At 42.8% G+C, this 12,555-nt stretch overlaps 2 protein-coding genes across 3 annotated transcripts in view; one reads left to right on the top strand and one right to left on the bottom strand.

Moving 5' to 3' along the window:
- Positions 1-5,374: 5,374 nt before the first annotated feature.
- The window catches only part of tara (SERTA domain-containing protein 2 taranis), a 52,842-nt gene continuing 45,661 nt past the window's right edge, over positions 5,375-12,555 (bottom strand). Inside the window, exons 2-3 of one of the 2 annotated variants that reach the window (XR_011175628.1) lie at positions 5,841-7,510; positions 5,375-5,501 (exon numbers count right to left, since the gene is read on the bottom strand). Coding sequence is in view for 1 of the 2 variants with exons in the window: in XM_069130761.1 (XP_068986862.1) it covers positions 6,278-7,510 (1,233 nt within the window). In the remaining variant the exon portion in view is untranslated. Of the gene's footprint in view, positions 7,511-12,555 lie in introns of both variants that reach the window. The other variant, XM_069130761.1, reaches the window with a different exon arrangement.
- Positions 8,814-10,585, top strand: LOC138188724 (uncharacterized). Its single transcript, XM_081833781.1, is given in 4 exon segments — positions 8,814-8,939; positions 8,941-8,992; positions 9,264-9,436; positions 9,438-10,585. Coding segments are annotated over 4 exon segments (405 nt in total). The 5' UTR covers positions 8,814-8,876; the 3' UTR covers positions 9,555-10,585.

Genomic DNA, 12,555 nt, shown 5'->3' with positions numbered 1-12,555 from the left:
CTCTCTCCCTCGCTCGCGCTCTCGCTTTCTCTCTCTCTCTCTCTCTCTCTCTCGTTCGCTCGCTCGTTCTCTCATCTCATCTTATCCTTCTTTTATCTTTTAATTAATTAACTCTGTCTTTCTCTGTAACCGTCTCCTCCGCGCTACTATTTACAATGTACAATGTTGTGTGTTCTTTCCTCGTGTCCTAGGTTTGCGGTCACGGCGGGACTCTCGTAAAGTCTCGGAGATCCGTTACGATCTAGCTCTGGCTTGCCGTCACCCGTCCTCGTTTCTGCTTCTTTTCCCTCTGTCGCCCTCTTTTTCCCTTTTTTTTTTTTTCATTTTTTCGTCGGCTATCTTTTTGCTTTTCACATGCTGACCGCGGCGTCGTACAGCCTCGTTCGTTCGCGTTTCGTCCGAAAGAAAGGAAGAGACCGTTCTCTTTTCGCGTTCGGTTAAGGCGTTCGATAGAAACGATCGATCATTAATAGTATCAATAATATTAATGGTATTAACGCTAATGATAATAATAATAATAATAGTAGTAGTAGTAGTAGCAATAATAATAATAATAAGAATAAGAATAAGAATAAGAATAAGAATAATAATAATAATAGTAATCGCACAAAAAAGAAAAACAAGAAAAGAAATAGGAGGATTCGAGGACGTTGCGTTCGCAAGGCGGCCCACACGAGAACGCTGCTCGAGTCGATGCATTGCATATTTTACTCGTTCGCTCTGATCGTGTAGATTGCTCTTTTAATTAATTCTTCGTTAGATATCGTGGTAATAGGAACTTAAATCGTACATCTTCGCGACGACAGCCCAATTCCATTAACTCTTCGTAGGACAATATAAAATTTACATTTATTAATATTTAAAATAATAATAATAATAATAATAATAATAATAATAATAATAATGACGATATAACAAAAACGTATGTATTTCTCTTTTTTTTTTCTTTCTTTTCCCTTTCATGCTAACAACGAACAGACGCACAGAAAGCCGGATACTGAACGCTCTACAACCAACCCACCGTGTATACATAAATAAATTCGACGCAGAGAACGATGCGACTTGTCTGTCTCGTAAGGAGCGAAGAAACGCAACATCGCCGGGACTATCGGCTCTGCATTCTTGTCCGTATCTAGCTGTTGTTCTATACGTTACGCGCGACTGATCACTCTTAAACGCGACGAGTGACGAGAAATGGAAAGGGAAAGATCGACGGACAATGAGAGAAGAAAGAATTCGCGGCGACATGCGTACGACGATCGGACGCGATTATCTACATTGGATGCATACACACGTGAAAACAATCTGGAAGAGCATGTATCGTATGTATCGGAAAATACGGATGACAAGAACGGAGTGGTGGTGTGTTTCTTCGCGCGCGCGCGCGCGCGCGTGTGTGTGTGTGTGTGTGGTTAGAAAAAGAGAACGAGATGTCTGGCGGGATATGCGTCTTACGAGCAGAAATGAATTTGAACAGGAAATCGTTGCGTGGGCCAGCCGCGAATCACAGCAACATCATCCGAACACGACAACGAGATTGCGCGAGTCCCCGTCACCGCTTTTGTATATCACTTACCACGGTAAATATACATAATAATCTTATATATATACTTCTTATTTATATATAATATATAATAATATCTTATATGCGTATATTTTTCTTCACATTATACCTATTATATCATCTTTTATTTCCGCTTAAACGTACTTCTGCGCGTGTACTATTTATACTATTTACAACTTTTCATCTTTCACCCTCCTTTTCTTCCACGTCTTCTCCTTCTCGGTTGCTCGTTTGTTCTTTTCGCTTGCACCTCCCATCGGAAGAAGGTGTTCGTCGCGCACCCATTTTATGTCATCCATCTTTTTTTATCGTTTTTTCTTTTAAAACGTTGTAACATTAACACGCACACCGGCGCACTCGTCGGAACATACGTGTATTTAGAACTCGTATCGTCGTTCTCTCGCACGGTCACGCATTTTCTTTTTCCCTAAGCTGCGTCACGTGATCCACGACTTGAAACAAAGAAAAAAAAAAAAGAAAAAAAAGAGAGAGAAGAGAAACGGAAAGGAAAAAAGAAACTCACGTCCTCTTTCGCTCTTCAACACGCTCGCCATTCTCGAACGCCGAACTCGCAGTCACTCCTTCGGTACCGAGTCTTCGTTACGTGTACATGTACTGTGTGTGTAATCGCGTGTAACTTAATGTTGCGTTCGAACGCAGCGATGCTGCGTCTCCGTGTAAAAAATACGAAATTATTTTGTCGCCTCCCGAGTTCCTTTTTTCTTTTTCTTCTTTTTTTTCCCCTTTTTTTTTTTACTTCTTCAACTCTCGAGAAGCGAGTCTAGTGTCGCGTAACGCGGTGCTTGGCATTCCGTTAAACGATCAACTCGACCGAACGGGATACAAAATGTTGCGACCGAGAGGCATGAGTATTTTGTTCGCGTACGCGTAACCAGTGCGCGGTTTTCTTCTTCGTATTAACGAAATTCGATACGTCAGTCAACGCCCGTTTCTCACATCTATCCGGTAGGTTGGCTGGAATTTTGTTTTATCGGCGAGTACAACGTGTATCGAAAGTGAAATTGTAAGGCGTCCTCCTCGTCACGGAACACCAAGCCGATGAGGTAGCGCTTGCGATCGCAAAACACGGAAAGGCGCATTTGTATATGGAAAGATGCATCAACGCGATGGACGAATTTTTCAACAATGTAGCATACGTTGATGTACGTTCACGCCAGTTCCGATTGGTACACCATGCAAGAAAACAACACCGACCATCTCCCTGAAAACGCTCCGCCGCACATACGCATCGAGCGCAATCTCGCGCAACGTGCGCTTTATCTGTGTGTGCATCTGTGTTGTGTATGTGTATGTGTCTGTGTATCGTGTACATATGCGTTTCTCGCGTTTTAACACCTTACGCGCGGTCGTAGATAGGAGGGTAGAACTCGAGCGATTCGTAATCCTTAAGAGACGCAACAAGCTAATGAAAACGCATCCCTTCTTCCTTCTTTACATCTACTGACCGACGTTTGATCGCAAAATGTTACTCTCTATCGCTCTTCGTAGTAAATTGAACGTCGCAGTCTTTATTCAACTTTTTGGTTCTAACAACGACTTTCCTTTCATTCGTGTACAATTTTTCTTTTTTTTTTTTTTCTATTACGAAGGATATTCGTTTTTCCGATAATATTTACAATGCGATCACAGTATAAACAGTTGCGAATGTACAAAACGTTTGATCAAACACCGCCGTGTATGACGATCGGGAAGAACGATGTTCTCATTGGCCGTTTTGAAGGAAGCTTGCGAACAGCTCGAGATCGATGCACGCGTACACGTTCTTCTCCTAGATTCTCCGCGCCGTTGAAGTAATATTGCTCGTTGTTTTCTTTGTAGGAAATAAGCGAGGAACGGATGAACGAAACGGATAGAGGCGAGGCGATTAGCGTAGCGGAAAGCAACGCGGGATAACGGCGTCGAATCGAGTACAAAAAGGCGTCGATGAAACGCGCGGGTGCCGGAAAAAGATTCGAAATTGGTAATACGATGACGGAGAATGATGGAAAACGAAAGAAAGAAACGATTATCGAAACAGGAACGAGAAACTGAAAACTGCCGAGAGTTGACGGTTCGTGTTAATCGTTATTACACTTAGCACGTAGTGTTGTACCTCTATATACATCCAAGTATGTAGCGTATCTCGTGTATAAACGTGTCCATTTGTGTCGTAGAGAAGTGTACGTGTGAGTTTTCTGTAAGGGTATGTGTCGCGTGTAAGTGTATACATCATCGTCGGCTTAACACTCAATTAATTACAGTATAAATGAATTCGTGTGGCGAAACGTTGCCGGCTAGAGCTTCCTTTTCTTCGTTACTTGAATCGTCTTCCGTCTTCTTCCTTTCTTTGTCCGCTATCTCGCAAGGTAAATCAGTCGATTTATAAATTACATTTTCTTATATTCGCTTTGTCGCTTGTTCATAGATTTGCTTTACACAACGCTTATCTTCGATTTAAGTATAGCTGCTCTGTTGGATTTCAGTTAGTGGACGTTGAGGACGAGATCGCGCGCGGATCGCCGTTCCTCTTCGCGAAGTGCGTATCGTCGAGTTTTATTTTATTTTATTTTACTCTTTTCTTTCGTTTTCTTTCTATCTTTTTTCTTCTCCTCGCTTAATAATCCCACCGTTCCACATCGTTCCAAATGAATCATTGGTCGCCTTCGTTCACTGCTCGTCGGCCACTCTCTATTTTACAATAGTATTATAGTACATAATTATTAACGAGAGATCAGTGGCGCGCAGTGGCCTCCGCGCGACGACACGAAGGGACCGAACATTTATCCCGATTTCTAAAATGCAGGTACATTTGTTAGCATCGTGCGCCAGAACACAGTTACGCGTCTCCGTCCAACGTATTTTCATCCAGTGCTCGCAACGTCCTCTTCAAGGTTCCCGAGCCGACGATATAACTCGTACGAAGAATCCTGATGGAAATACGTTGGATCACGGTGTGTCCTGTTCACGACGTCAGGACGTATCTAGACTTCTTAACGAAGGCTGCAGGCGATCCGTGCGAATTTACGCACATGTGTCTCTGTGTGTACAGAATTAAGCACCAGGGTGTGATCGTCCTAGCACCATATCGACTTTTCCGTGTACGAACCTGTATATCTCTCTCTCTCTCTCTCTCGCTCTCTCTCTCTCTCTCTCTCTCTCTCTCTCTCTCTCCTGATGTACATATATAGTACCTATGTACGTGTATATGAGCGTATACGGCGTGTACATGTGGTGCGTGTACGTGTATTAGTGTACGATATAGGCCACGGCGGTTATGTCTTACGCGTGTAAGTGTATCGTTAGTGTGTCAGAGTGTATGACATTAATTTAATCGTCGGCTGGATAGTCTTTCTAATCCAAAGAGAAAACATCGATCGATGATGATGGACACTCCCCGTTTCGATCGGCTGTCGCGAACGACGCCGGACGTCGCCGAAGAGTTCTCAACGTCAGCCGGCTAGGCGAGCGATATACGCATATCACGCTGTGCCGATGTTACCAAAAACAAGAGAAACAAAAATAGCGAGAGTTAATACGGTAGAAAGAAGAGAAGGACACTTTTCTATCGAATGTAACAATTAGATTATATTCTGTGTGCATACGTAGGTCTCTGTCGGGGTTTCGTGCCGCTTTATCGTCGTTGTTTTAAGGAGCCGAAGAGAAGGTTACCACCGATCCTCTGTACTTGTCCTATCGCCGGCCCGGTGGCGTGAACATTGAAAGCTCTGAGACTTTTCCAACTCTTTCTCTCTACCTCTCTTTTTCCCTGTCGCTCTCTTTCACTCGCTTTCTTTCGCTCTCTCACTATTCTCTTTCTTTCTTTTTCTCTGTTTTACTCTCTCACGCTATTCTCGCTCTTTCGTGTCTGACGTGCCGCCGGTGACGACATTTCGAGCGACTCGGGAACTGATATGCGCCGCTGAATTCGCAGGTGCAGCTGCAAAAACAGATCGTTTCGATATAGTATAGCCACGCTCGTTTCGAGGTGGTCGTTGATGACCGAAGGAGAGGACCCGACCTCGCGTTGTTCCATCGTATGAAAACTCGAATTTTTCCAATGTAATTCGCACGTTGAAACGCGAGAATGTATATAAAGTGTAAAACTTTTGAAGTAAACAGTTTCATAATACAGTGTCGATTAATTCGAATGATTTCAAATGAAAATCATCGCAAGCAACGTGATAAAGTATAAAATACTTTCGATACGTCGAATCGTAGTGGATAATTGGAACAACGCGAGATCAAGTTTACTCGTCGGCTTATAAATTGTAATCACCTCTGGTTGCTTCACATTTGAAGCACTGCCGATGGGCCATGAATTCCGTGGCGGCTGCACCTGCGAACACAGGGTAACGCGACGCGTACCCTTTCTCTCTTTATTTATCTCTATCTCTCTCTCTTTCTCTCTTCCCTACAATCAGTAGACCACCCATGCTGGTTATCGGTATGCTACAAGTAGAATGTAACCGAGATAATCGATCGGTGCGTAATTGACACGAACGGTAATAAATAAGAAAAAGAAGACCTCCTGGAGAATCGCCGACCAGGCGTCGCACATATCGGAGAGGCGGGCGAGTACCTCGTTTCTGCGATTTGTGGTTCATTGCGAGTTTATTGCCGCGCTTGTTTTTTTTTCTCTTTTTGTTTTTATTTACTCTGCGGCATCAGCGGGTAAAAATCGATGAGATGACTCATCGATGTCAAAATCGGGGGCTATGATCCAACGCACATTAACGATTCGTGCGTACTACTGCTACTGCCAGTGCTGACGCAGGCGTTTCCGACGTTGCTACTAGCGCAACTGCCGCTAGTTGGAGCCAGATGTTGCTGCTGCTGCTGCTGTTGATGATGATGATGCTGTTGATGCTGATGATGCTGCTGTTCCTGTGCCGTCGTACTTCTAAGGATATCGTCCGCGGACAGGGGCGTCAGCTTCCATCCAGGCATGAAGTCTAAATCTAGATCTGGGCCGATATCGACATCCAGTAACTCGTTGTTGTTCAATGGATCCAGCGGCGATTGACTCGAGAGAGACAGCACGCTGCCCCAATTGATGGAACGGCTGTCGTCGCTGTCACCGATGCCGGAATCCACGTCTGTCTCGTTCGAAGACGTTGGTGGCATCGGGAACGGTGTTAACCTGCCCTGCTCAGGAGGTTGAAGTTGAGCAATCGGTGCCGGTATAACCGGCTCCATGGGCGGCGGACTTCTGTCCCTCTCCATCTCGCGTTCTAGATGCCTCAGTGTATTGCAGATGAGAACCGATCGATGAAGGCTCGGATCCGGAAATTGGCGATACCTCGCCAGCTTGCACATCGAAATATTTAAAACGGCTAGTCGTCTTTGTCTGTAACACGCTCTACCACGTCGACACCAGCTTGACCTCGAACCTTCGCAGCACCTCTCGTTCGCTCGATAACTAGAACCAAGCTCCAAATAACTCTTTCCATTTTCTTCTCGCCGTATCGTTGGCGGCTCGTAATGATGAGGTGCGCCCCACTGCGGCTGAGGCCTCGACAGTTGGCTGTAACCGTTGTTACCGACCGGGCTGCTAGGTCCGCGCTGATGATGATAGTAGTGCTGCGGATGATGGTGCAGGTGCGCCACCGTAGACGGCGGTGGCGCTGACGTTGGCGTCGACGACTGCGGCTGTTGCTGCTGCTGTTGCTGTGCCGCCTGATGTTGTTGCTGTTGCTGCTGGCTTGCCGATGTCGGCTGACAAGGATTTGTCTGCAGGCAGGGCGAACTCACTTCCATATCGTAATAAGAAGCCGGCGTTTGACTCAGCGGGGGCGTATAACTATCCTCCATCGCCCACCAGCTACCCTCCACCCGGCCTAACTTCGATGGGCTCTCGCCCATATCCATGTCGAACTCCATGCAGCCCACACCTCCCTCCAGTTTACGTTTTCCTGCCGTGGCCTGCAGACCCATCATTGCACAACTCTAAAAATAGATAAGTTATGTGACATTAGTCTCTCTGTATAGATTCCTTTTTATACACTTCAAAATAATATAATATATTTTCATACGTCTCCCTTTTCTGGCACAGTTCAATATTTATTAGGACGTAAGCGTTGTAAAATTATACAGGTAACGACAAGAAACGTTGATATTATTCGTTTATCAGAAGAAATATGAAATTAGATAGAGATAATTCAACGAGAATTGAAATTTTGTTTATATGGGAAACAAAAATAGGACTCTGAAGTTTTTACAAACGGGGAAAAGTTTGAATAGGCTAGGGATTTTCTCTCCATAACAACTTAGTGACATGATCGCGAAAGACCTTGTGCCCAGTCTCGATACTCGGTTACAAACAAGAGTGTAGGCAAAACGACATGACTGCATGACTCAGAGGGTCGGCTCGCTGACAGACGTTGGAGAATGACGTCAGGCATCTCCCTACCCTAGCCTGGAAGAAGTCATCGTTGGAATGGATGATCGAGTGGGTATGGAAGAGAAGGGGGCCACAAATGGCGAAGGGGACAGGGGAGTGTTGTTACTCATGGGTTCAATCAGCAAGCATGCGGGCCCCTTGTGAAATACTCCTCTTCATTTTATCTTTCCCTCCGTCTTTGTTTTCCTTTTCTTTCGTTTCATATCCGTTCAAAGGTACATATATAAGAACATATTAAATTTATCAAAGCGAAATTATTTTCAATTTTGAGGTTGATTAGTGATTTTCCTATATCTCTAATACCAAGTCTTACAGTAGAAATATAGTAGTATCACGCGTATTATAAAAACTAGATATTTTCTATTACTTTCTTTTATATGAAAATAAAATATGTATATACATAGAGCTTACACATATATAAATAATTATCTTGTGTGCGATCCACAGTGATACCAACTATGAGAAACTTGATCGACCCATGCGACGAAACCCCAAACAAAATGATAAAGCACGTAGCATCGATGATTTATATCCATGCGCATCCGATTTAACGACTGTACGGGTGAAAGTAAGTATTTACTTACTTAATCGTCTCTCCCTCCCTCAACTTTTGCTTACTGAAGGAAGTCTACCAAAGGGGCAAAGAGAGCGACGCGAAAAACTCGAGAGATAAAAATCACGTGGATGTGGTTGAGAATCGCTGACAGCGCAGTTAGTTGAACGTATTGCCGTGGGATGTCACTAGCGACACGTTCGTCATTTTGTCGGATCCACGTGGTCTGCACATGACGTTTGATTTGAGAAAAAAAAAAGCAAAAACAGAAATGGAGGGAATGGAAGTCACGAAGAGCTGACCTATGGGTAGGGGATGCTCGGTGGCGTGAACGTCATTTAACAGATAATCGATGCGTTATGTTGTTCGGCCAATACGACGAGCCGCGTGTGCAACTGGCAAGAACAACGGTGACAAAAGGAGGGGAAAAAAAGTTCCGAGGAAACGAGCAATGCCATCAGAGACGATACCGCGCGCTCATGATATATATCCGTGGTTATGATAAAGTAAGTAATGCAATTCAACGTTTTCTTTAATGAAACTTTCGATTAATAGTATAAAAAGTATGGAAATTTGGAATAAAACGAAGAGTTTAAATATATCTTTTTCGATTATGATGTTATCGGTACAAGAAATTAAATTACCTTTCATTAAAATAACTTCATCATCAAGAACCCTTGAGAAGAAGAAAGGCAGGCTTTCTTAGAAACGATTTATAGATTTCTAGAAGTAACTAGTTAGTACAGCGGCGGCAGCAACAGCAGCCAACGACTCAATCTCGACTCGACAGTGTACATCCGCCGCGGCGGCCTACTTGGAATACGACTCGCTCGCGAAGGTTCTCCTTCCAACAGGGTCGACCAGTCCCGGAGCTCTCCGAGAGACGATTCACGGAATCGCGGGGAAAACAATGACGGATTCGTATCCGCAAGCTTGATTTCGCCTTCCATCACGGTGAAAACGTGATTTTTCTCAGGAAAGTAATTCTCGCTTTGTCGATCAAATGCTTTTTCCGATATCCTTATTTGTCACGCTAACAACCATATATGTATTCTACGATATAATATTCGGAATACTTGTGCTATCTTATACTTTTTTTCGAAACACAGTAATTCATTTCATTGATATAGAAGAGCGCAAAAAAAAAAAAAAAAAAAGATGACGAATTTCCAATCTGAATGTTCTATTTGCGAAATTCTACTTTATCAGCCGTGTTATTCACATCGCCAGTAGATTTTGTATCTCCTTAAGTTACATTAGGCCGTATTAATTGAAACGTTTGAGATGAAGATTTCAGTGAACGCGCTCAAGAATTCGACCAACGTCCTTACAAACAATGTTTGCGAAACATGGTCCGGGCACTTGTTGAATCAAGACGGCCACCGGGTGGTTGCTGCGGGGAGTTACCGCGTAACGGATTAACTGTGTGTGGTAGAAATGCACGGCTCTTAACTGCCCATAAATCAAAGTCAAGAAGCATCCTCATCCCACTCTCTTTTCCTCTCACGAAATATTTAAGGGTTGCGGTTCGCGCGGCTCACTTTCGCAACTGAAGAATCTTTCGAGCCTCATCTGAGTTAGAGAATCGTGCCACTGATTTTCCGAGGGTAAGTGCCGGGAAGTTACTTTCATTCGTTTTATATCTCTCCTTTGAAATTTTTTACGATGCGACTATTTCAAATAATTCGATCGCGTCAATGAAAATTGCTTTGGATTGTAAAATATAACGAACGTGTTTGGAATGAAAATATTTTTGTACTAAAATTTTCTAAAATTACGAACACACTTCCCCGTCTTTTATTCGTATTCGAAACAGCTTTTTTACTTTTATTAAATAACGTTGAATTTTTTCACACGAATGCCATCTACCAGTGAATGCCGTAATTAACTCGCAGAGAGAAGTTATTTCGAGGTTAATCAGATAGAAGTACGTTCAAAATAGCGTATATTTCCTAATATCATAATCCGTTATAATATTCTTATTATTAAGCGACTTATCAAGAAACGCGACGAATAAATTATCAAATTTGTTAAATTACGTTTAACTTGAGTAAATAAAGGAAATAATTTCTCGGATTTTATAACAGTATCCCTTCGACTAATTATCGTTAAATACGTGTCATTATATCGACAAATTACACAGAAAGTTTGATGACAGAGTTTCTATAAACAAATTTGCTCCAATTCCTGTTTTATCGTCAGGAATGTAGGTCAATGGAATAAACGTGAGAGAAGTACCAGAACTAGAAAAGATTCATGACGACTGTGCTCGCAATAAGATAATGTTCACTGCGTGAAGCCTATCTAGACTGGCTAAAGCATACGCATGAGAAGATTAATAAAGTCAGCTTTTGCGTCACTCTGTGTAAAATCAAGCGAAATTCCACTTGACATGTAAAAAAGATTGGAAAAATGAAAATATGAATAATGGATAACGTAAACAAAGGTAAAAATAATTGCTTTCAATAGAGGAAATAAAGAAATTTCTTTCGACATACGTATATACAGTAATTGACACGTGTCTGTAATTTGAATAACAGATTGACAAATACGTTTACTTTGAATGAGTTCTACTCCATTTGATTTCCTACGACCAGCGAGCAAGCACAGAACCAGAGAAGAATCAAAAGTAGAGGAGGTTTGTTGTGGATCCGGCTATGCCTGACGATGAGGTAATGTTTGCTACACGAGTCAAAGCTATCTAGTCAGCCAAAGAACGAACACACACGAAGCCCCGCTCAAGCCACTCGGAGCCCCGTAGATAAAACCAGTCAGTGTGTGGCGTCGTACATTCCTAAGTTATATGTGTGCGTGCTAGACATATACAAATACATTGGAACGATGATACTGTAAGATCGAATAGTCGAATGCATTTTTGAATTCAAATGCTCCAGAATTTTCGGTACGATATTAGCTTTGCATATTTAGCGGCGGAAAATAGTCGATCGCTCTGCTTCTTTGGAGGTTAGGTCAATAACTCGATCGTACCAACAAGAAATGCAATAGACTCGATAATCGTTTCGAAGGAGCGCGCGGAAAGAACGAAATACGATTGAATACATTAAAAGTTCAAATGTGGAAGGAGGAAGAAAAAAGGGAAGAGATAATGATACGAGCAAAGTCGAGGCGTAAAATAAGTTCGCAGTATATTATCTTTTATGTTTTGTCGAAGGAGTATCGGTTTAAAAAATGATCGTCACGCGATGCATCGCGGAAGCATTGTAATTTTGCTTCGCCTCGTATTCGAAATTGCATAGTGGATAAATGTGATCGAGCCGCGTTGCTGCGAAATTTCTGCGCTGCTCGGCCATCAGAAGAACGACACATCGAGGCGACGTTGGTGCCGGCGGTCGGCGGTCGGCAGTCATGACAACATGACGTCAACCGGCCGTGTGTTATTTTCGAAAGGGGACTCGAGCGACGCGACGCCTGCCGGCGAGATCGCCAACTACGAAAAACAGCTCGACAACGACGTCGCGCACCACGGTATCGGGCCAAGAAATAACAACGCGTACGATATAGCTTGCCGTGTTATGATTATCGAACGCAATTCCGTCGGGAATATTTAAATAAATGAGAAACCAGCGAGCGTACCCTTGGATAAAAGATTTTCGTTTTTCGTATAGAATTGACGAGCAGCTTTCACATTTCTTTAACGAATAATATTATCGCCAGATATTGTCTACTCTTTATCCGTCCATTTATCAACGACGTGCTGTATTATTTATAGGTATGATATTCTGGATAATTTTCCACGATCAGTGCTGTCGAGCAAATTATTAAAATAATTTGAATTACATTAGAAATTACATTCTAACAATCTCAATCTGACACATTTACGCTACTGTACATTTACGAACAAATTTATTCATAGCTTGCACGATATAAAATTATCTAATAGCATTTCAGCGATAAAAAGAAAGGGAAAAATCGTAATATATGTTCCACGTGAGAATAAACTCTGCTCGGAATGACTTTGTTCGTCTCGGCCGAGTCATTCGTCGAATCTGACCGTACCAGAGAATTTTTCGAAATCGA

The sequence above is a fragment of the Bombus flavifrons genome, chromosome 17 (assembly GCF_040668555.2).
Source record: "Bombus flavifrons isolate JBK064 chromosome 17, iyBomFlav1_principal, whole genome shotgun sequence".
Classification (NCBI taxonomy): domain Eukaryota; kingdom Metazoa; phylum Arthropoda; class Insecta; order Hymenoptera; family Apidae; genus Bombus; species Bombus flavifrons.
The sequence above is the reverse complement of the archived record's forward strand: the minus strand, read 5'-3'. Positions and strand labels throughout refer to the sequence as shown.